The sequence below is a fragment of the Cervus canadensis genome, chromosome 18 (genome assembly GCF_019320065.1).
Source record: "Cervus canadensis isolate Bull #8, Minnesota chromosome 18, ASM1932006v1, whole genome shotgun sequence".
In the NCBI taxonomy this organism is placed as follows: domain Eukaryota; kingdom Metazoa; phylum Chordata; class Mammalia; order Artiodactyla; family Cervidae; genus Cervus; species Cervus canadensis.
The window spans coordinates 39,292,338-39,317,077 of NC_057403.1; the positions used below are offsets into that span (position 1 = coordinate 39,292,338).

At 38.7% G+C, this 24,740-nt stretch overlaps 1 protein-coding gene across 6 annotated transcripts in view; it reads left to right on the forward strand.

The window, feature by feature from the left end:
- The window catches only part of CNOT1 (CCR4-NOT transcription complex subunit 1), an 82,734-nt gene that overhangs the window by 11,603 nt on the left and 46,391 nt on the right, over positions 1-24,740 (forward strand). For all 6 annotated transcript variants that reach the window (XM_043437835.1, XM_043437838.1, XM_043437837.1 and 3 more), the window contains exons 2-8: positions 15,070-15,345; positions 20,341-20,448; positions 21,025-21,123; positions 21,452-21,520; positions 21,608-21,662; positions 22,142-22,345; positions 24,274-24,442. In XM_043437835.1, the coding sequence (XP_043293770.1) occupies positions 15,244-15,345; positions 20,341-20,448; positions 21,025-21,123; positions 21,452-21,520; positions 21,608-21,662; positions 22,142-22,345; positions 24,274-24,442 (806 nt within the window). In that variant the 5' untranslated portion in view covers positions 15,070-15,243. The remainder of the gene's footprint in view (positions 1-15,069; positions 15,346-20,340; positions 20,449-21,024; positions 21,124-21,451; positions 21,521-21,607; positions 21,663-22,141; positions 22,346-24,273; positions 24,443-24,740) is intronic.

Here is a 24,740-nt window from a genome sequence, read left to right on the forward strand (position 1 = left end):
GGGATCGAAAAGAGTTGGACTCAACTTAGCAACTGAACGAGAACAATAAGGGTTTAGTTGGTCATGAAGTGAGCTCTCTTAAGGAAACCAAAGTGAAAAGTGGGACATCTGGGAAAATTAGTATTGGTTGCTTCTGGATGCTAGAGTAGATACTTACCCTGATTTATATGGGCCATAGGACTTTACAGCTTTGTCCAGGATGGTGGCATCACCCCCATACGGCTGTGTGCAGCACAGGGGAACTTAGTTTCCCAACCAGGGATCGAACGTGAGCCCCCTGCATTTGAAGTGTAGAATTTTAACGGGTGGACTGCCAGGGAAGTCCCTAATTTTGTACTAAGATGAGTTAAAATTAAGTAAAATTTTAGAAAATCAGCCTTTTTGTCCCTAGTCACATTTCAGTAGCCGCATGTTCGTAGCTGCCATATTGAACTGTGCGTTGGAGAACATTTTCATAATTGAAGGAAAGGAATGAGAAAAGAAGGCTCAACTCAGCCTCTTTTAGTCAGAATGCTACTTTTAAAGACTTGGCTAGGATAACAGACTTGTAGACACAGTCAGGGAGGGAGAGGGAGGGACAATTCAAAGAGTAACATGAAACAGACCTTTGCTGTTCAGTGCTGTCTGACTGTTGGCCACCCCATGGACTGCTGCTTTCCAGGCCTCCCTGTCCATCATCTGGAGCCTGCTCAAACTCATGTCCATTGAGTTGGTGATGCCATCCAACCATCTTGTCCTCTGTCGTCCCCTTCTCCTCCTGCCTTCAGTCTTTCTCAGCATCAGGGTCTTTTCTAATGAGTTAGCTACCATATGTAAATAGCCAGTGGGAATTTGCCGAATGATGCTAACTGGTGTTCTGTGACAACCTGGAGGGGTGGGATGGGAGTTCAAGAGGGAGGGGACATATATGTATCTATGACTGATTAATGTTGATTTATGGCAGAAACTAACACAATATTGTAAAGCAGTTATCCTCCGATTAAAAAAAGCCTATCACAGGCAGAGCCTAAAAAAAAAAGTAAGAGAAGAATTTTCAAGGTCAGACTTTGATATTAATAGAGTATACCTAAGAATTCTGTGTGTTTTTAATAGTGGAAATTGGGGGTTCAATAAACCTGATAGCCTTGGGCCTAGTCTATTTGGCTTTTTTGCGGGCGGCTTCTCAAAGTACCATGATGGCTACTCCATTTCTTCTGAGGGATTCGTGCCCACAGTAGTAGATATAATGGTCATCTGAGTTAAAGTCACCCATTCCAGTCCATTTTAGTTCGCTGATTCCTAGAATGTCGGTATTCACTCTTGTCATCTCTTGTTTGACCACTTCCAATGTGCTTTGATTCATGGACCTAACATTCCAGGTTCCTATGCAATATTGCTCTTTACAGTATCGGACCTTGCTTCTATCACCAGTCACATCCACAACTGGATATTGTTTTTGCTTTGACTCCATCCATTGATTCTTTCTGGAGTTACTTCTCCACTGATCTCCAGTAGCATATTGGGCACCTACCGACCTGGGGAGTTCCTCTTTCAGTATCCTATCATTTTGCCTTTTCATACTGTTCATGGGGATATCAAGGCAAGAATACTGAAGTGGTTTGCCATTCCCTTCTCCAGTGGACCACATTCTGTTAGACCTCTCCACCATGACCTGACCGTCTTGGGTGGCCCCACACGGCATGGCTTAGTTTCATTGAGTTAGACAAGACTGTGGTCCTGTGATCAGATTGGCTAGTTTTCTGTGATTATGGTTTCAGTGTGCCTGCCCTCTGATGCCCCCTCACAACACCTACCCTCTTACTTGAGTTTCTCTTACCTTGGAAGTGGGGTATCTCTTCACGGCTGCTCCAGCAAGGCACAGCAGCTTCTCCTTACTTTGGATGAGGGGTATCTCCTCATGACCGCCCCTCCTGACCTTGAATGTGGAGTAGCTCCTCTCGGCCCTCTTGCAACCGCACAGCCACTGCTCCTTGGACGGGGGGTTGCTCCCCTCGGCCGCCACCCCTGACCTCTGGCGACCAACCTAGATAGCATATTAAAAAGCAGAGATATTACTTTGCCAACAAAAGCCCGTCTAGTCAAGGCTATGGTTTTTCCAGTGGTCATATATGGATGTGAGAGTTGGACTGTGAAGAAAGCTGAGTGCCGAAAAATTGATGCTCTTGAACTGTGGTGTTGGAGAAGACTCTTGAGAGTCCCTTGGATTCCAAGGAGATCCAACCAGTCCATCCTAAAGGAGATCAGTCCTGGGTGTTCATTGGAAGGACTGATGCTGAAGCTCCAATACTTTGACCACCTCATGCGAAGAGTTGACTCGTTGGAAAAGACCCTGATGCTGGGAAGGATTGGGGGCAGGAGGAGAAGGGGGCGACAGAGGATGAGATGGGGCTGGATGGCATTACCGACTCGGTGGACATGAGTTTGAGTAAACTCCGGGAGTTGGTGATGGACAGGAAGGCCTTGTGTGCTGCGATTCATGGGGTCCCAAAGAGTCGGACACGACTGAGCGACTTAACTGAACTCAAAGTACCTATTGATACCATATTTAAACCTAGAGCAAGCAAGTTAGATGATACTATGAAGGTTGCTGGCCTCTGCTGTGAATAACCAAGTTATCTTTACAGAGATGTCTCTGGTGTAGCCAAAAAAGGAATCAGTGGGAGGGACTTCCCTTATGTTAAAACAACAGAGTGTGTCAAGTTATACTTTTCTTAAACTAATCCCAGAGCTATTTGTAAAATCTGTGGTTTTGTATGCAGTATTCTGTTCTCTTTCCCCAAAGATTTTGACTCTTGGTGTAAGGTGATGCTTAGGAGTCCTCACTTTTGGCCCTGCCATGCAGCTTGCACAATCTTAGTTCCCTGATGAGGGACTGAACCTGGGCCCGCAGCAGTGAAATCTTGGAGTCCTAACCACTGGACTGCCCGGGAATTCCCAGGAATTTTTAAAAAAGAATTTTATTTATTTTTGGCTGTGCTGGGTCTACTTTGATGTGCAGGCTACTCTCTAGTTGTGGTGTGCAGTCTTCTCATTGTGGTGGCTTCTCTTGTGTGGAGCGTAGGCTCTGGGGTGTGTGGGCTTCTGTTGTGGCACGTGGGCTCAGTGTTGCAGCTCCCGGGCTCTAGAGCACAGGCTCAATAGCTGTGGCAGATGGACTGATTTGTTTCTCGACATGTGGGATCTTTCTGAATCAGGGATTGAACCCATGTCTTCTGCATTGGCAGGCAGATTCTTTACCACTGAGCCACCAGGGAAGCCCCAGGAATCAACATTTTAAATACTGCTTTTTTCCCCCCTCCCACTCCTTACATACAATTGCCTTGTTGCAAGCGTTGCAGTAAATTCTGTATTCTGTTAAGCCCCTTGAGATCAGTGTTTATTTTTGTGTTTTCTGTAGCATCTAAAGTATGCACATGGTATATGGGTAGTAGGCTCAACAGTGAATTAATAGGAAGACCATCTCTAGAAGATGATTCTTATGGTGTAGTATAATGGAGTAAACTGCAAAAGAATCATTTGACATTTTGTATAATCCTGATAAAATAAGGAATAATAATAGTGAAACTTTCCAATTAAAAATATTTTCAAAGTTTAATGAACTTGATCTTGTTTCTCTAGTAAGATTTATGTTGGTTTTATGCTTGAAAGACCTACACATACTTTAATAATCTCCAAATTACTGACAATCATCATCAGCAAGAAGTTTCATTTGCATAAATATGTGATACATTCAGAGCATTTTTTTCCAAGACATTCAAAAATTTTAAGTTAAAGTGCTTAAAGATAAAGGCTTGTCCTTTTTATTTAGTACTGACTTTGAGAAAAATGTGAATGTATTTTGAGCCCAACATTAAAAACAACGATGTAAACGTAAAGATGTAGCTTGAATTTGAGAATTTGTGTGCATGGCAGCATTGCAGCTGTCTTGGATGCCATCTGAACAGAGAAGACAAGAGATTAAAGGGTTTCAGTTGCTCCTGCCAGGAGCCAACGACTCAGCTTCACCATATCACCGCTGAGACCAGTCGGTCACAGCTTGGTCTGCCTGTCTGCCCTTCTTGGCGTATGGTATGTAAACCTCTCCGGCAGCTCCACTGAAAAGATTGACAGTCGCTTACTTTTCAGTTAGCTGTTAAAGCTGATGTTGAGGTGAAAGAGCATCATGTACTGTGCTTGTGATGGGCACCTTCCGTTGTTCCCATGAGTGCTTAGGAGATCCTTATCTCTGCTATACCTTCTACCCCTTAAAGATAAACCCTTTTGGGAAAGCTTTGGTGTAGCTGAGAGGTGGTGCAGTGGTAAAGAATCCCCTTGCAAGTACAGATGGGGGTTCCATCCCTGGGTTGGGAAGATCCCCTGGAGGAAGAAATAGCAACCCACTCCAGTATTCTTGCCTGGAAAATTCCATGGTCAGAGGAACCTGGTGGGCTACAGTCCATGTAGTCCGCAAGGAGTCGAACACAGCTGAGCTACTGGAGAGAGTGAGCGTACAGGCTCAATAGTTGTGGCAAATGGACTTAATTGTTCCTTGACAGGTGGGATCTCCCGGAATTAGGGATTGAACCCATGTCTCGTGCATCATTGGCAGGCAAATTCTTTACCACTGAGCCACCAGGGAAGCCCTAGGAATTCAGGAATTTTGAATACTGCAGATACACACACACACAGTATAGCTGAGGCCTAATTTTACAAATGGGGAGGGGGAAGCATATATGTTCAGTCACTTATTCAAGGTCATTTATCCTTTTGTTACATGTAGTTACTGGTCTTAATGACTTTAAATTTTGAATTTTTAAAAATAATTCAACATCATGTGCTAATAATTCCTACTTTTAATTATGAAGGTAATCCCCAGTTTTGTTAAGAAAAATTCTTGGAAATGGCAACCCACTCCAGTATTCTTGCCTGGAGAATCCCATGGATGGAGGAACCTGGTGGGCTGCAGTCCACAGGATCGCAAAGAGTTGGACACGACTGAGCGACTTAACTAACTTTTCACATGTACAGAAAAAAGAACAGTACAGTGAACAACCCTGTAACATCTTCCTAGATTCAGGTTAACATTCTGCCATGTTTCTTTTCTCTACATTTCTATATTTTTACTGAAGTATTTGATCACAAATGTTTCAGCATTTATCTGCTACAAATTAAGACTTTTTGGCACATGTTTGTGTGCATGCTCAGTTGTGTCTGACTCTTAATGACCCCATGGACCGCATAGCCTGCCAGACTACTCTGTCCATGGGATTTTCTGGGTAAGAAGACTGGAGTGGGTTGCCATTTCCTTCTCTGGGATTTTCCTGACCCAGGAATCAAACCCGAATTTCCTGCATTGCAGACAAATGCTTTATCGCTGAGCCACTTGGGAAGCCCTATGCTCTTGGTGATTCTTGCCTGAATCAGTTTTTATACTGGGCAGAGGGGTATTACAAAATGGTAACTTAATCTTTTATACTTTTAAAATTTGTTAGCACCTTTCTGTAGGAGGTACATCTTATCCTTTCTCTTTAAGTGTAATCATGGATTCAGGAATTCTCATTCCCTGTGTTATAGTCATAGGTAATTTTTTTTTTTACCCTATGATTTATTGGAAGGAACTTTTACACATAGTAGCTTACTGCAATTACAGGTTAGATAACATATTTTCATTTAATCTTCTAATTATGTCAGAATGCTTAACTGATTTTATTTTCATCTGCACACATGAAGGACTTAGAATTCATAAATTTGTGGCTGCCGAAAGTAAATTTGATCACCAGTGTGGATTCAGAAATGTGTGTTCCATGTTCTGTTCCCTTAAGCATTTCAGTGATGTGGCATTTGGGGTAAATTATAGAGGCATTGTTCATAAGTCCCTTCTGGTGCTCAAATAGACCTAGCATTAGTAACAGTCCTTTTAATTGGCTCTTGTGTCTTTCTGACATTATCTGCCTGAAACTTCTGAGTGTTTCCCATTTTTGTCACAGGATGATCCAAACTCACCTTGCGTCTTCCTTGTTTAAAAATCCTGGAATTAGTCATATCTCCAAGGAATCTTGATTCTTCTTAGTATTTAGAAACCAAGATCCAGAATTTAGATGAGCTCATTGCTTCTGGGGTATCATTGTTTCTAGGGCTTTTTAGAAATTGAGACAGAATTGATATATAACATTGTAAGTTTAAGGTGTATAACATACTGGTTTGTTACATTTATAATGTAATATGATTGCCTTTGTAATGTTAGCTAATACATCTGTCAACATCATATAATTATTTCTTCTTATGGTGAGAACAATTACTATCTTAATAAGTTTAATGTTTATTATACAGTTTTGTTGTCCATAATCACTGTACTGTGTATTAGATCCCTTGGACTTATTTGCTAGTTGCAAGTATGTACCTTTTAAACATACATTCCCTCACCCCCTGGTAACCACCATTCCACTATGTTTTTTCAAGTTTGGTTTTTTTAACATTTTAACTTATTTTTTATTGAGTTATACTCAACATAATCATTTCAGGCATACATCAAAATGATTTGAAATTTGCAAATATTTAAAAATGATCACAAATCTAAATGTTTATTATTACATATAGTTGTTAAAGCTGTTTTTCCTTTTTTCCTGACTTTTCAGATTTATTCTATTAATCACTATAGTCAGCATGTTGTATATTATATCCCCAGGACTTAAACTTTGTAACTGGAAGCTTGTACCTTTTGACCACCTTCACATACTTAATGCATACACCTCTGGCAACCATCAGTCAGTTATCAGTTCTCTGTATAAGTTTGATGGTAGTTTTTGGTTTTTTTTTTAAAGATTCCACATAGAAGGGAAGTCATAGTCTTTGACTTATCTCATTTAGCATAATGTTCTCAGACCCAACCACATTGTGACAAATGGCAGGATATTTTTCCCCCTCATGGCTAAAGAGAATTCCATTGTATATAGAGTTGACCCTTGAATGATTATGGAATTAGGGGCATGAATTCCCACCTATAACTTTGTAGTTGGTTCAGTATGTGCAGTTTGGCATCCAGCCACAGATCATATAGTGCCATAGTACATACTTAGTGTAAAAACCTTTGTGAAACCTTTGTTTGGTGGACCCACTCAGTTCAAGCCTGTGTCTTTCAAGGATCCACTGTATGTACTACATCTTCATGTTTGTCTGTTGACAAGAAACTTAGTTATTTCCATATTGACTATTGTGAATAATGCTGCAGTAAACACAGGATACAAATATCTCTTTAAATAACCTGTTTTCATTATTTTGGATGTATATGCAAGTGGAATTGTTGGATTGTATGGTCGTTTTATTTTTAATATCTTGAGGAACCTCTACATTGTTCTCCATAGTGGCTGAACAAGTTTATAATTCCACCAGCAGTATACAGGGCTTCTCTTTTCTCCACATCCTTGCTAACCCTTGTCTTCCTGTTGATAGCCATCCTTACAGATGTGAGGTGATGCCCTGGTTTTGATTTGCATTTCCCCCAAGGATTAGCGATGCTTCGCACTCTGACTGTTGGCTAGCTGTTTTGGTGTCGTCTTTGTCCCACTTAGCTCCTCTGCTTGTTTTAAAATCAGATTTGGCACTTAACCTGGTGGTCCAGTGGCTGAGACTCAGCTCCCGGTGCAGGGGTGGGAGTTCAGCCTGGGAAACTAGATTTCAGATGCTGCAACAAATAACTCCCACAGCCTAAATATTTTTTTTAAGTCATATTTGTTTTTCTTACTGAATTGTATGAGTTCTTTATAAACTTTGGATATTAACCTCTTGATACATGGTTTGCAGATATTTTCTCCATTCTATAGGTTGTCTTTTCATTTTATTTATTTATTTTTTTTTGTTATACTGAAGCTTTTGACTTTGTTGTGGCCTGATTTTGTTCTTTTTTATGATTGCCTTGGCTATTCAGGATCCTTTGGGTTACATACAAATTTTAGAATTTTTTTTTTTTTCCTATGAAAAGGCCATTGGAATTTTGATACTGTGTTGAATTTATTGATGGCTTTGGGTTGCATGGACATTTTAACAGTATTAAGTAACACTTTCCTTCCTGTGTTTATTACTATTGTTTTTCTGATGCTTGCTTTCAACAAAGTCTTGTAGTTTGCATTGTACAATCTAATATATTTTATTAGACTCGGGAAATTTTTATTTATTTGGCTGCACTAGGTCTTAGTGGCATGTGGGTCTTAGTTAAGACCTAGTGGCAGTAGGTTTTAGTTTGCAGCCTGTGGGACTTAGTTTCCTGGCCAAGGGTTGAACCTTGGGCCCCCTTTGCTGGGAGAATGGAGTCTTCAACCACTAGGCCACCATAGAAGTCCCAGAAACTTTTCAAATGAGTTCCTGTTGATACTTACATTTCAAATAAAATATTTCAGGTTTTTTAAGCTTTTATCTTTTTAAAAAATTTATTTTTTAATTGAAGGATAATTGCTTTTAGAATTTTGGTGTTTTCTGTCAAACCAAACTTTGATCTTTACTACATTGATCTGTACTCATTCTGGATTCCTATTCATTTATTTGCTGTATCCAGTAATACATAAATGTAGCTTAAAATTGCAATAAAGTATTACTGCTAACTGTAAACCTGTTGAGTCAGATTTCTTTGATTTCTTTCTGTCCTTAAAAATATATCCCACTCTATATCAAGGATGTTCAGGATACTGTGTTAGTTGAAATATTTGTTTTTACTGTGTTCTTTATTATCAGCTTGATACTCAGGTTCATTTATTCTTTGTGTTAGTTTTTTTCTTATTAAATATCAAACATGTAAATAATGGTTCAAAAGTCAAAATCATATAAAAGGTATAATCAGTGAATTTTGTTCTGATTCCTGTGTCTACTACCCACTTCTCACCCACTCCAGCTTAAGTAGCTTTTTATTAGTTAATGGCTGATCTTTCCATGTATTTTTGCAAAAAAAAAAAAAAAAAAGCAACTGTGTTTATGTGTGCATATATACAAAATAAAAAGTAGCATTTATAGGAATTAAAGCTTTAAACTTAGAGTAGTATACTTTGTACATTATCCGAGATGTTTATTCTCCAGTCACCAACTCATGGCCATTTCTTTGCTGTGATAAATATTGCAGTGAATAATATTGTGTATATGTTATGTTACATGTGTGAAGTGTATAGATTTCTTGTGGATTTTTTAAAAATGGAATTTTAAATGAAAGCCTCTCTGTAATCTCTGTTAATCTTTAGCTTGTTTTCTCTGCACATGTAAACATAGGTGTGTTTATGCGATGGCATCATGCTATTCAGAGTACTGCAGCTTCTCACTCAGTGTCATGAATATTCTTTTATCTTAACACTTAAAGGATTAACTAAACCACAACTGCCTGGTATTCCTTAGATTGGATGTTCAGGAAACAATTTGTAATATTGTATAGTGTTTTTCAGTTAAAATGTGAAATAATTTTTTATAAGTTGGACTTCTACATACCATTTTAGAAACTTTTCTTCATTCTGCACTGTGTAGTGGATGTTTATAGCAAAACTACATTTTAAATATCTATTTCACATGTTGGGTGGGATTCCATTGTATGTATGTAGATAATCCTTTTACTGCTATATGTGTGTGTGTGTGTGTGTATAAAAGATACTAGAGACAATATACATGTATACTTTGAGCAGTATATATACATATGTAATATATACATATATTGTTTCTAATATCTTTAATATTAGGAAAAATACCAAGAATACACTTAAACAATCTTTGTCTTCCAAAGTTGCCGTTTTAATCTTTACATAGCCGTATCCATGGTAGATTTCTTTTATCCTTGGTAGATTTTTAAAAAATTAATTTGCTGTTTATTTGGCTGTACCCAGTCTTAGTTGGCAACATGTGGGATCTACAGTCTTTGTTGCAGCATGTGGAATCTTCTAGTTGTGACATTTGGGATCCTTTTTAGTTGCAACATTCAAATTCTTACTTGTGGCCTGCAAACTGTTAATTGCGGCATATGGGATCTAGTTCCCTGACCAAGGATTGAACCTGGGCCCCCTGCGTTGGGAGTGTGCAGTCTTAGCCACTGTATCACCGGAGAAGTCCCTGAAGTTAGTAATTATTTAGCAATTTGAGTCCCTGATATATATGGAGACCAAAGCTAGGCACTGCGTATGCATGCACATGAAATGCTCCTGGACCACAGATCTCATATAGCTGAGGAGTATTTTAGAATCTCAGATTTAGTGATCTTGAAATAGTTTAACATCTAAACATTTTGTTGGAAAGCTGTTGAAAGACACTTTATTGTTTTGCACTTATTTGTCTCAATAAAGATGGCCTATAAAGACATTGTGACCCAATTTATATACACATTATGATGCTAAAGGTTAATTGGAAGGGTCTTAACAACTTGATAGTGCAGCTACTGAGGCAGTTAAATTAAAAATTATCTATTATTTACTCTCATGTGATTGTACTTCTGACTAGGAAAATTTCAGTGGGTTGTCATACCTTTTGGTAGAGTCGGAATATAAGTGCAAAATCCTAAGCTTCAGTTTATAGTTTTTCAGATATGCAGTGAACTCCTTGTATGGGTCATGTAGTACTTGTAATAAGTGGATGAACAGTAAACAATTAAGATCACTGCTTTCATGGACCTTTCATATGAAGAGATAGGCAAATATGTTACCCATGTTTGGTGATATAATGTGGAAAAAAAAGACTGGTGGGGGGAGGATTGCAATTTTGACAGGGTGATACTCACTGAGAAGGTGACATTTGTATAGACTTGAAGTAGTTAGCCATACTGGCATCTGGAAGAAGATGGTTCCAGGCAGGGGAATCTAAGGGAAGAGTGCTGGAGAAGCAGCAAGGGGGCCATTGTAGCTCAAGGGAACTGAGCAGAGGGGAGTGAAGAAGAAGGCTAGAACAGTACCAGTGGCTAGGTTCCCTCAAGCTGTGTTTATTCATAGGCCATTGTAAGGGCTCAGGCTTCCTTTCTGAGTCATTGGAGGGTTTTGAGCACAGGATGACCTGAGTGTTTTATATTTGGAAAGTCTTTTTTGTTGTGTTGAGAATAGACTGGTGTGGAGCAAGGGTGGAAACAGGGAGACTAGTTAGGAGGTTAATATAGTAATTCCAGTGAGAGATGATGATTCTTGGTTATAGCTGTGGTGAGAAATTAATGGATTCTGCATATATTTTATAAGTAGAGCCAAAAGAATTTTTTGACTGATTACGGTGAATGGGAAATCTAAGAATTTGGCCTGAGTAACTACTGGAGTTGGTATCAACTGAGATAGGGAAAACAGGTACAGGGATCGAGCCCATGCCCCTTCACTGGAAGCACGGATCTTAACCACTGCACTGCCAGGGAAATCTCAGGGGCTCATTTTCAAACACGTTGTAGTTGAGGTGTCGTTAGGAAATTAAATAATACAGTTCTAGAAATGAGAGAAATTTGGGTTGGAGATAGAATTTATAGAAGTTATTGCTATATATAGTTTTTAACACTGTAAGACTGAAGTATATCAAGAAAGTGAATGTAGAGAAGTCCAAAGATTCCAATACTGTGAAGTCAGAAGAGGAAGGGCTGGTAAAGGAGACTAAGGAAGAGATCAGTGACATGGCATTTTAGAAACACATAAACAAAAGTGTGTCTTGGAGAGACCGATCAGTTTGTCTAGGGCTTCTGGATGGCTAAGGTGATCACATGTCCTAGTTTATACCTGTTGTCTTAATGTAAATTGTTAATGGTACCCCTTTATTTTCAGAATCATCCTTGTTTGGTTAATAAATGATGTTGTCACTCTACTAATAGATCTCATTAAAGTGAGGGCTCAATTAGGCATTAGTTTAATGCATTAACTTGCTTGTGCAGTGAAGATTGACTTGTTGAAACGTGTGTTACACTAGTATTTTTATCCTTAGCAGTTTTTTTTTTTTTTTGGCCACGCCTTGCAGCTTTGGGATCTTAGTTCTTGGACCAAGGATTGAACCCAGGAATTGAACCCTGGCCTCCGGCAGTGAAAACACTTAAGTCCTAACCCCTGAACCGCCAGGGAACTCCCTCCTTCGTAGTCTTTAGATAGTAATGCGAAAAAGTTGTAACCCTTGTTACGGAGCTCATGTCAGAAGAGAAGATATAGCTTGAAGTGCCAAAGTAAGCAGGAATTCATTTTCTTGGAAGGTCAGTCAACGCTTGCTTTCCTGGATTTGTGCTGTACCACAGGTAAACCTGCTTCCCAAGTGGCGCTAGGGGTAAAGAATCCACCTGCCAAAACAGGAGATGCAGAGAGACGCTGGTTCGATCCCTGGATTGGGAAGATCGTCTGGAGTAGGAAATGGCAACCTGCTCCAATAGTCTTGACTGGGAAATCCCATGGATCTGGGTGGGCTCCAGTCCATGGGGTTGCAAAAAGATTTGGACACGACTTAGCAACTAAACAACAATATAGTGTAAGGTAACTACTGTTCATGTGAATAATATACTTTGAATAATACAAATTTTGGGGTTATTTTGACTCCACTGGGTTTTCGTTGCAGCCTAGGGGGTTCTCTTGTTGCCGAGCACAGCTCCAGAGTGTGAGGTCTTGGTAGTTGCCGAGTTCGCGTGCTCTAGTTGTGGCTCGAGAGCTTAGTTGCCCCATGGCCTGTGGGATCTTAGTTCTCTGACCAGGGATTGAACGTGTGTTCCCTGCGTTGGGAGGCAGATTCTTAACCACTAGACCACCAGGAAAGACCTTGAATAATACAGTTTTAACTGAACACAACTTATAAAAATTAAAAATACTTTGACTTATACTTGCCACTGAAAACAAGCATTTTATTTTACTGTTATTATTTGGCTGTACTGCGCAGCTTGCAAGACCTTTAGTTCCCTGACCAGGGATTGACCCTGGGACCATGCAGTGGTGGATTTCCCCCAGCAAGAAAGTGATAGGTCCTAACCACTGAATTGCCAGAGAAATCCCCCAAAATGAGCATTTTAGATTTTTAATAAAGATGTCTTGTTTTGACCCCTTTTATTCACACAGTTTTGATGATAATGTTATCTGAAGGCATCTTAGCCAAGGATTTTCTGACTTGGAGTATTTTGAATTTGAGAGGGTACTGAATGGTTTCTTGGACATTTTTTTTTCTGGAAATGACTTGTATATAAGCTGCCTGGTTTAGCTTAGATGTGAAGATTCTTCAGACAACCAGTGGTATATATGTGTAGCTCTGTTCATTTTTCCTCTAGTTTCTTTGGCTGATATTTTACCAAAATCTCAGGTAATCTACTTATTCTAAACTTACCAACCATTCTGATGGATTTCCCCCCACTTTTCTTTAAACATTTCTTTGAAAAAGAAAGGTGGAAAATAAAATATATACTTGTGAGAAAACAATGTTAGAAACTAAATATATAGTCTTCCACACTTTACGTTCTTACTCAGAGGTAGCTATTAAATACTTACTCAACAAAAATTTCATGTCCTCACCCCCACCTCCAGGGTCTTAGTTTCCTGACCTGGGATGGAACCTGGGCCTCGGCAGTGAGAGTTCTTACCACTGGCCTGCCAGGGAATTCCCATCCATGTCCCTTTTTTTGTCTTAAGCTATGGAGGAAAAACACTCATTTCTGTTTAACAGCTGCCTTGTTTCAATATACCATAATTTATTTCTTCTTGTATTTCTTCATATTTAAGCAGTTACTTTTTGCTGTACTTTCTATTTGCTGTGATACACAGTATTTCACTAAAAATCTATTTCCTTTGAGTTCTTGAGGTAATATACATCAAAAGATACAGTCTTAATGGTGAAATTATAGTTTCCGGAGTAATGCAAAAATCACCTTACAATATTGCCAATTTGAGTTTCAGAAAAGGTTGTATGAGTTAATAATGTTAACAATCTTGGTGAAATACGCCATCATCATAATATGAAGGAAACAACTTGCTCTAAGAATTTATAGCAAGCATGTTAGTTACATATAATGGATAGATATCATCAGTTTATCTTTGTCTTCTTATATGGTATTACTTTAGAATAAACAAAAATGCCTTGCCACATCCCCAAGATTCTCTTACTGGGTTTTTTTTTTTTTTTCCGGGAAGATGTAGAGGAGAATAGCATAGGTAGAATCTTTGCTTTGTATAAACAAAACAGAACAAAGCAGGGTAGTTTTTCTACATTGTTAAGAAGTTATTAAAGGTTTAAATGCCCTTACCAAGGGGGTTTTTAATCTTCATGAATTTCCTTTACCTTACATAGTAAGTTCTGGTGGTAATGAAGTTATGAGCAGATTTCTGATTATGAAGCTGTGGATAAGCTCAGCTCCTTGAATTCAAAGATTCTTGTGTCAGCAGTGGTGCTTGGTGAATTCTTAAAAACTTGGGTGGGTGGGTGTGTGGGGGGGTGTGTGTGTGTGTTGGGTTGTGATACGGAATAGTCCTATGTGTGTTGTGATATAGAATAGTTCCTGATTCAGCAGGTGGTTGGAATTAATAAAATGATAAGCATCCTGTCATTTTAACTATATTGCTGCTTTGAGCTTTCCTTCCTAAATTCTGTTACTGAAAAGTTTGAACAGTGCAGGAAGGAATTTGGGTTCTGGGGCCTTTAATTTACTTTCAAGTCAGCTGTTCAAATACTGAAACATATATCCTAAAAACAGGTTTAAAACCAAACTACTGTCTGATTCTGAAGCAATACATAAGTAGTAAGGTGAATAAATGGAATCTTGTAAATAAGTTGTAGATAGTGTGGGAAGAGGGATTGAGAATGTCAGATGAATGTTTCTTTCCACAAGCCCTAATTTTAGGATAATACTTTCTTGTGGCTTCTAAAGGATGTAGTGTAAATTATCATTGAAATTGTTAAAAGAGAAGCCTCATGTTATAGGACATCTTGCTAAAAATACAATCTTTATTGAAGAGGATGGATATATTTCCTTTTTATACTGCCCCTACCTGATTTTTCAAATTTGGCATCTTTTTATCAGTAATGGTTGAGACATCATAATTTTTTAAAAGGTCCTTAGTGGTATTTCAGGTCTTAAGATGGAGAGATGGTTATTTAACCTTTTTTAATCCTAATAAAAATTTAGCTAATTAATAATTTCTTTATTCTAAACAGGTGCCATGTTTCAGAACAGAGTAAGGCTCCTGGTAAAAAAGAACTGAAGACACTGTACGGACAGCAGACACAGGCTGATTCCAGAGAAAGCGTTAGCCTGCCTCTGAGGTGACTAAAGGGGAATAATGGTGATTTTGCGCCGGGCTCGGCCGCCTGCTTCCGCCCCAACCAGCAATGAATCTTGACTCGCTCTCGCTGGCCTTGTCTCAAATCAGCTACCTGGTGGACAATTTAACCAAGAAAAACTACCGAGCCAGCCAGCAGGAAATACAGCATGTAAGTAAACTAGTCAGAAAACAAGCATCATTAAAGGAATGAGTATACAGTGAAGAAAACTGGAAATTTATGTGGGTATGCTGCATGAAAAATAACTTTGCCCCTTATTTCTAGTGATTTCAGCTTAATATACAGAAGAGATTTTACTTCATTCCTTTTTTCAAAATTCTAGGATTCACAGATTTTGATTTTCCTATAAAACTTAGGAAATCTGGTCTGTTTCATTTTAGTCGGTTCTGTTTTCTTTTCTGCCTTAAAAAAGGTGAGAGATATTTCACAAACTATAAAACTGATCCTTTTAAAATGTAAAATTTGCTAGTTTTCAGTATATTCATAAAGTTGTTCGGCTCTCGCCATCTAACTCAAGAATGTTCCTATCACCCCAAGAGGAAACACCTGAATCCATTAGCCGTTGCTTTCCATTTCGCCCTCCCTCCAGCCACTGGCAACCGCCAACCTGCGTTGTGCCTCCATGGGTTTGCCTTTCTGAACATTTCATACAAATGGATCGTACCATATGAGGCATTTTGTTTCTGCCTTCTTTCACTAGCATAAGTTTTCAAGGTTAATTCATGTTGAAGCATGCATCTGGATATTTAGGTTTGGTTCCAGTTTTTGGCTGTTGTGAATATTATGGCTATCAACATTCATTTACAATTTTTGGGTGGATGTTTATTTTAAATTTTGAGAGTATATACCAAAGAATGGAATTGCTGGGTCATGTGGTAATTCAGAACTGTGGTGGAAACTCAGTAAAAATCTTGGCCAGCTCCACAGGGAGAACTGGAACGGATATCACAGTGGTCCCCTGGGGGGCCCAGATGGCTTGGCCTTTATATCTGTGTTGTTGTTGTTTGAGGGCTGCGTCAGGAAGACATGTGCTCTTGGGTGACATGATTGCAGCTTAGACGAACACAGAAGGAGCCGATTGCAGGGGCACCTACAGCTTTACATTGAAGTGGGAAATACGGTGGTGCTGCCCGGGTTTCCCCCAGCAAGGCTCTATGTGGTCAACTTAGTAGTATATTATAATTGGTTTGATCGTCTTCTCTACTCCAAAGACCTCAAGGTGTGGGACTGTCCTTTAGTCTCTCTCCTATATCTAACCTTTAGTGTTCAGGTGCATTTGAATAGAATGAAAGAAGGAACAAATTATTTAGTAGTTAATTTTGAACGTCGATGTTAGAATGTTTGGTTTTAGCCTTGGGCTGAGGGTTTCAGTGTGTACAGATTTTCTTTAGACAAGTGTGGCCTCACTGGTACCTTTGCAGATAGCCCCCTCTCTTTTACTTTGAGAATGGTAAGAAATTTAGAACTGGGATGGGAGCAGGGTTCTAGTTCTTGACTCTGGATTTCCTTTGGTGATAGGTAAAGGCTTACTGCAGTTCTTAGCTGCCTAGTATTTATTTTTATGAATATTTAGGGGCTTCCCCCATGGCTCAGACAATAAGGAACCTGCCTGCAATGCAGGAGACCCTTGTTCAGTCCCTGGGTTGAGAAGATGCCCTGGAGAAGGGAATAATTACCCACTCCAGTATTCTTGCATAGACAGTTCCATGAACTGAAGAGCCTGGTGGGCTACAGTCCATGGGGTCACAAAGAGTCGGACACAACCGAGTGACTAACGCTTTTCACTTGTTGTGGCTTAAATGGGTTGACTGGAATTGTGTTCCTTTTGTTCTTTCTTCTGCTGACAAGTAGAAAGAAGGAATATTTATCAGATTTTCTTTAGATGTATGAAAACATAAATGTGAATTAGCTAGCTAGTATTACTATGCTATAGGTGAAAAAGCAACTTGAGAATTTAATTTGCCCCCTTAGTCAGGGATTTATTATGTTCGTTAGAGAGTAACTCCTATAGTTGTTATTTTCTTTGAAAATATTTGTTGTCATTATTAAAGAAAATATGAGGACTTTCCTGGTGGTCCATTGGCTAAGACTCCACACTCCCAACGCAGGGGGCCCTGGTTCGATTCCTGGTCAGGGAACTAGCTCCAACATGCCACAACTAAAGAGCGAAGATCCCTCATGCTGCTGCTAAAACTCGGTGCTGCCAAATAAACAAACAAATTAGTAAATATTTTAAAAGGTACTATGTAAGTAAAATATAGAAAAATAAAATCAAGCCTGGTTTTCCTACTTAGCTTTTTAATACTCGAGTAATTTTTGGTTTGCATTAAAAGTATTTTTATTATAAAAACATTTTATACTGTTCTTTAAATGATAGTCTCAATATAATTTTTAAAGTTTTAGTAAAATTTCAATTATTTCATTTATAAAGTGTAGTAATAAAATTAAAGTTTATTAAGGTTTTGTTAAAGATGATCTCAATCACACATGAGTAGATATAATAGAACTCCCATGAATCTGTCATCTGGTTTCATTTGAAACCAGACTGGTTTTGTAACCAGTCTTGTTTCATCTAACCCATTCTCTTCAGTTGTTTTAAAGCAGATCCCAGGCATAATTTCATTCATGTCTCACCATAAACCTAACCTCAATACCATTATCACATCTTTTTTAAAAAGCTCGGTTAAAAAAAAAAAAAAAAGCTCAGTAAGTCTTTTTTTTTTTTTAATGTTAGTAGAGTAGATTTACAGTGTTGGTTCGTTTCTGGTGTACAGCAAAGTGATTCAGTTATGTGTATTACTTTTTGTATTCTTTTCCATTATTGTTTTATTACAGGATACTGAATATAATTCTCTGTTATAGAATAGGATGTTTATTCAGTAGGATGTGTTTATCCATTCTGTACAATAGTTTGCACCTGCTACTCTCAAATTCCCAATCCTCCTCCAAACCCTTCCCCCTAGCAGAATAGTTCTTAAGCATCAAATATCCAGTTAACATTAACATTTTTTCAGTTTGCCTCATTTAAAAAAAATGCAAAAACTGTTGACTTGAGTCAGGACCACTCCTCCATAGTTTGTTGCATTTTTATTAAATCTCTTTTAAAGTCTATGGTTTATCCTTCCCTTTTTTTTTTTCCCCTTGCAGTTATTCTGTTAAAGAAATCAGATTGTCCTGTAGTTACCCACTGTCTGAATATTGCTGATTACATTCCCAGGGTAGTATTTTACATGTTCTTTACTTTCCTGTAAATTGATAATTAAATTTGGGAGCTTAATCAGATTACGGTTTTTCCCTCCCTTAGGACAATTTTATGGGTGGCAGTGTGTACTTTATTTAATTAGGAGGGTCATAATGTCTAGTCGTCTCTATTTTTGTGATTTTTGTTAGACTTTGTTCATTGACTGGATTCATTGACTGTTGAGGATTGCAAAGTGGTAACATTCTAATTGTTAGCATTTTTTATTAGTTGAAATAGTTCTGTGAATGGAAACTTCCCCTTACCACCTGTAATTGTCTGGTTGCCTGAAGTATGATTTATATAGAGGAAGGGCTTGATTCTGTTTGCCAGTTTTCAAAATGCCTTATTTCCTAGCCTCCAAATAAGACCAATGAATGATTTTTTAAAATTAGAAATCTGTGTATTTTTTAACATATTTGATGTGTTTGAATCCATTGAAAGTATTATTGATATTGGTACATTATCCTCTTTGGCCAGTGAAAGCATGTTCTTACTGGCTTCCAAGTCCTTTGACCCTATTTTAAATTAAAAAAAACAATTTTCCCCTTCCTTCCCTGAGCCTTTGCTGCTGCGTGGAAAGTCTGGTTGCAGTGTGCTGGCCGCCGTTGTGGCGGCTTCTGCTGTGGGGCCCAAGGTCGAGGTGCACAGGCTTCAGTGGCTGTGGCGCATGGTGTCAGTGGCTCCATGGCATGTGGCATCTTCTTGGACCAGGCATTGAGCTTGTGTCCCCTGCATTGATAGGCAGATGCTTAAACCACTGGATGACCAAGGAAGTCGCTGAAGGTTTTTGTTTTTTTTTTTTAATATGAGAGGCTAGAATAGGAAAAAAAGTAGTCTTAGTTTCACCATCTTTTACTTAGGAGTTTGACAATTTTGTCCTTAAATTAATGTCTTTTTGTTAAAAGTAATCTTTTATGTTTCCCGCAAAAATTTTTCATGTTCTTTTCAATATGTTAAACTGTGTTGAATAGGTGCCCTTTTTTTTTTTTTTAATAAAGTGTAATCCAAAGCATTCATACAGATAATACACTAAAAACCCAGAACAAATCTTTTGGCTCATGGAGTCTGTTAATGTGCTCTTTAATAGACAGATGATTACTCTACATATACATTGTGCTAAGCTCTTTTCTTGACTAGATATGACATGAACACAGCTATATAAATTCCCAGTACTCACTTATAGTCTAGTGAGACGTAGAAAATAGAAAATTACCTGGTGATGGTAAGTACCATGGAGAGAAGTAAAGCCGGGTCAGGGGTGATGATGGCAGGTCATATTGCTATTTTAGGGAGGGTAGTTAGGAAACCTCTCACTGATGAAGTGACTTTAGAGCAGAAACCTAAAGAAGTGAGAATACAAACCATTTGTAGATATCTGGAGTTTTTTGTTAGAGGGAATAGCATTGGTAAGTTTGAGCAACAGCCAGAAGCTCAGGGCCAGTACTAATAATCAGATCAGTTCCTTTAGGGCTTTTCCCTGAGGGCTATTATTATAAAAGTTGCAGCTGTGTTAGATTTCAGGTTATACTCTTTAGGGTAAAAACAACAATGGACAGAAAAAGTGAGGCTCCCGCGAGTGCAGTTCATCAAAAAATCGTTGCCTTACAGCCTCAGTGTGTCATTTGTGCTGTTTGATGTTTTTGGTGTAGAGGGGATTCAGAGCACACAATTGGGTGGGGCTAATTCCTGATGGTTTTTCTTTTTCTCTCTTTCCTGCTAGTGCCTGTAGGAAGCACTTAAAAAATATTTAATCACAAAACATTGGCACCTCCATCTCAACTCCTAGAGCTCTTATTCCAGAATGAACAGTTACGTAATTTGGGATGTTGTCCTAGAGGTGAATTAAAAAAAAAAAAACAAACCACTCAGTTTTGACTACAAACTCGTATTTTTGGTCTTTTTAGATTGTGAATCGGCACGGTCCTGAGGCAGACAGGCATTTATTACGCTGCCTATTTTCGCATGTGGATTTCAGTGGCGATGGTAAAAGCAGTGGCAAAGATTTTCATCAGGTATTTGGGGCTTACACAGTATCTATTCACTTAGATCCGATTGTTCCCTGAGTTGCATTTTGGGCATAGTTGCATAGCAGATCACACATACAAATAGGATCCAGAAATAATCTTAGCTGAATGGCTTCAAGATAGAGGGACTTCTTTTCTTGTCCTTCTCTTCTCTTGCCTGGCTGCAGACCATTATAGCTACACAATTCAGGCTTAGAGAACTGGGAATGAGACCTGCCTGAAGGAAGCGGGACTGTAGGGCAGTCCTGCTTGACAAGTAAGTCAGGCAGAAAGAAGATCTCTTGTCCTAGATTGAGTTCTATAGCTTGATTCTCAACCTGGGAGCAGTTTGTCATGATATTACATGATATTATGGTTACCTTGTCAGTGGACGTTCTCCTGCAGAGGTTTTGGTTAAAACTTCTTGTTGATGGACTTTGGTAGTTTCAGTGGGATTTTTAAAGAGCTGATTTTGATATACAGTATACAGTATCAGGTTACCCTTTAATGTTCTGAGCAGTGCTGCTTCTGTTTGTTCAAGAAGATGACTGAGTGCTAATGAAATTTTATTTTTTATTTTTAAAGACTCAGTTTCTGATTCAGGAGTGTGCGTCACTGATTACGAAGCCAAATTTTATCTCGACGCTGTCCTATGCCATTGATAATCCATTGCACTATCAGAAGGTTGGTATTCCTTTTCTTTTTAGTAGTCCTAAGATGTTGTAAAAAAGCCTTAATCCTTGATCTTATATTTTAATTAAAAAACTTCAAGTACTTTGGTGGTTTTTATAGCTTTCTAACAAAGTCAAAGTAGTTTGATAGTAATTAGAATCTTAATAAAACCAGGTCATATGAAGGCTTAATCTTGTCAGAACACAGTTCCACAACTGTTCGTAGCCTCACTACAGATTAATCACTCCTATGCAGCACCATAATTGGGTGAACAGATGCTTTTATAGGTTTTCTGAAAATTGTATGTTCCTATTTTAAAATAAAGTTTGGTTTGTTTCAGAGTTTAAAGCCTGCACCCCACTTATTTGCCCAGCTGAGTAAAGTTCTCAAGTTAAGCAAAGTACAAGAGGTAAGTGATTTAAGAAAAGAGATAGGCAGAATTAGAAATAAAACAACTATTTGTACTTTTTGGTCAATCTGACCCTTCTTATTTCAGGTAATTTTTGGCCTTGCCCTCTTGAATTCTTCCAGCACTGATCTCAGAGGTTTTGGTAAGTTCTTTCCTGTAGTGAGATCCTGTAGTGAGGTTAGAGTCTTTAAAATCTGTGGATTTCTGAATCTTGAACTTCCATAGTTTAGAGAGTAAGATTATTTTTGTTTGGTCTCCTTTATGTGTGTGTATATAGTAAACACACAGTAAAATTTGCCTTCATAACCATTTTCACATGTATAATTCAGTAGGGTTAACTGTGTTCACATTGTTGTGTAATGGATGTCTGGAACTTCTTTGTTCTGAAAAACTGAAGCCCTGTACCCATCCAAAAATTCTCTACCCCCTCACCAAGCCCTTGGCAATTTGGTCTTTTATTTTATGTCTGCCAGCTAGAGCTGTGAAAACATAGAGGGTAAAGGGTGAGTTGGTAAATGAAAACGATGGTCATCTATCTACATTTTGATGGTATGTGACTTCTGACCTGTTGTGGTGCAAAAATAGCTTATTTTTTTGTTTGTTTGTTTCCTTACCTTCTAGCTGCCCAGTTTATCAAACAGAAGCTTCCAGATCTTCTGCGTTCTTACATTGACGCAGACGTCAGTGGAAATCAGGAAGGTGGCTTCCAAGATATAGCAATAGAGGTCCTACACCTCCTCCTGTCCCATCTCCTCTTTGGGCAGAAGGGAGCCTTTGGAGTTGGACAGGAACAGATAGACGCTTTTCTTAAGACGCTGCGCAGAGGTAAAAAGACTGTCTGTAGCCTATAAAAGATGATACAAAAGATGGTTTCTTTGGATGAACACACATGGCAAAAGGATTTTAGAATACAGATGAAGACAAGTGATTTACCTTTCTGTTAAGTTGGTAATCTTTCAGAAGGAAGAGAGTATTTTATAATTTAAAATACAAAAGTGATCAAAGCCTCGTTATAGCAACAGTATAAAGTAAAGAGCACGCCATCTCAGTTTGGACTTGGTGTATTTCCATGTGATCAGATTTTTTCCCTTTTATGGGAGACAGAGACTACGGTATTGTGGCATGTTCTTTTTGGTTGAAAAAATTGATCACTTTTGATATACCCACTTTACCTCTTTGTTTCTTGGCATTGTTGTGCTAAGATAACTCCTGGTTCTATTGTTGCCATCTTCCTTCCTCTGATCCTTCTTTTAGAGATAATCTTTAAAACAAATCTTATAGTGGACTAGCCACTATCCATTTTCACTTTTGTTACCGTGTTCTTAACATTTATATAATTTACTTTTAAACTGCATTAACTTTCTCAGTAATAGGAAGTTTTCCACTTGTCAGTGAAATGAAGAGACATGGATGAACCAATTGTTTCTGATGTCTTCCTTGCATGGGAATTGATAGTTAGCTCTGTGTGACATTTTAGAGTGATATATAGGATATTTAGAGTGATATATAGTGATATATAGAGGATATATATATATAGAACTTATATAGTGATATACAGGAACAAGAGACTGGTTCCAGATAGGAAAAGGAGTACGTCAAGGCTGTATATTGGCACCCTGCTTATTTAACTTATATGCAGAGTACATCATGAGAACCACTGGGCTGGAGGAAGCACAGGCTGGAATTAAGATTGCTGGGAGAAATATCAATATCCTCAGATATGCAGATGACACCACCCTTATGGCAGAAAGTGAAGAACTAAAGAGCCTCTCGATGAAAGTGAAAGAGGGGAGTGAAAAAGTTGGCTTAAAGCTCAACATTCAGAAAACTAAGATCATGGCATCCGGTCCCATCACTTCATGGCAAATAGATGGGGAAACAGTCGCTGACTTTATTTTTGGGGGCTCCAAAATCACTGCAGATGGTGATTGCAGCCATGACATTAAAAGATGTTTACTCCTTGAAAGGAAAGTTATGACCAACCTAGACAGCATATTGAAAAGCAGAGACATTACTTTGTCCACAAAGGTCTGTCTAGCCAAGGCTGTCATTTTTCCAGTGGTCATGTGTAGATGTGAGAGTTGGACTATAAAGAAAGCTGAGCACTGAAGAATTGATGTTTTTGAACTGTGGTGTTGGAGAAGACCCTTGAGAGTCCCTTGGACTGCAAGGAGATCCAACCAGTCCTTCCTAAAGGAAATCAGTCCTGAGTGTTCATTGGAAGGACTGATGCTGAAGCTGAAACTCCAATACTTTGGCTACCTGATGGGAAGAGCTGACTCATTTGAGAAGACTGTGATGCTGGGAAGGATTGAGGGCAGGAGGAGAAGGGGATGATAGAGGATGAGATGGTTGGCTGGCATCACCAACTCAATGGACATGGGTTTGGGTGAACTCTGGGAGTTGGTGATGGACAGGGAGGCCTGGCATGCTGTGATTCATGGGGTAGCAAAGAGTTGGACATGACTGAGCAACTGAACTGGACTGATAGGGTGTGACTTGATCAATAGATAATGGGGTCTAAAAGAACTGAAAATATACTCATGACCATTATATATGACAAAGGAACATTCAAATTTTAGCATTGGTGTTGAAGCCACAGTTTGGATTGGGCTAGCTGGGTTGGAAAAAACTGAATAAACTCTGAGTATGAACTTGCAAAAGACTCGGGTTTAAGGGACTTTTAAAGAGTGAAAGAGGACAGTTCGTTTTTAATCAATAGAGCAGTTATAATTATCTTCTTCCTTTTTCAGATTTTCCCCAGGAACGCTGTCCCGTGGTGCTTGCACCACTTTTATACCCTGAAAAACGGGACATTCTAATGGACAGAATCCTGCCTGATTCTGGAGGGGTAGCTAAAACCATGATGGAGAGCTCTTTGGCTGATTTTATGCAAGAAGTGGGCTATGGCTTTTGTGCAAGGTTGGTAGTAAGGCATTTTAAACCTTTGTTTACTCTTAACAACAAGTCCAGTGTCATTTTTTAAAGCAAGTTCCTGATGATTTCCTTGATGTGTTATCTTTGCCTCTCAAGAATTTTGCTTCTAAATTCAATCTTGCACATATTAGTTTTGCTGCCACCTATTAGCGTTTTGGTGGCTAAATTTCTACTTCTCCATCCCCCCTAATTTCTCACATTTACGGATCAGGGGTTCCTAGCTTAGTTGGCATGTTAGGCATTTTTAGCTTTTGTGAGAGAAAGGGCATTGCAGCAAGTGTTT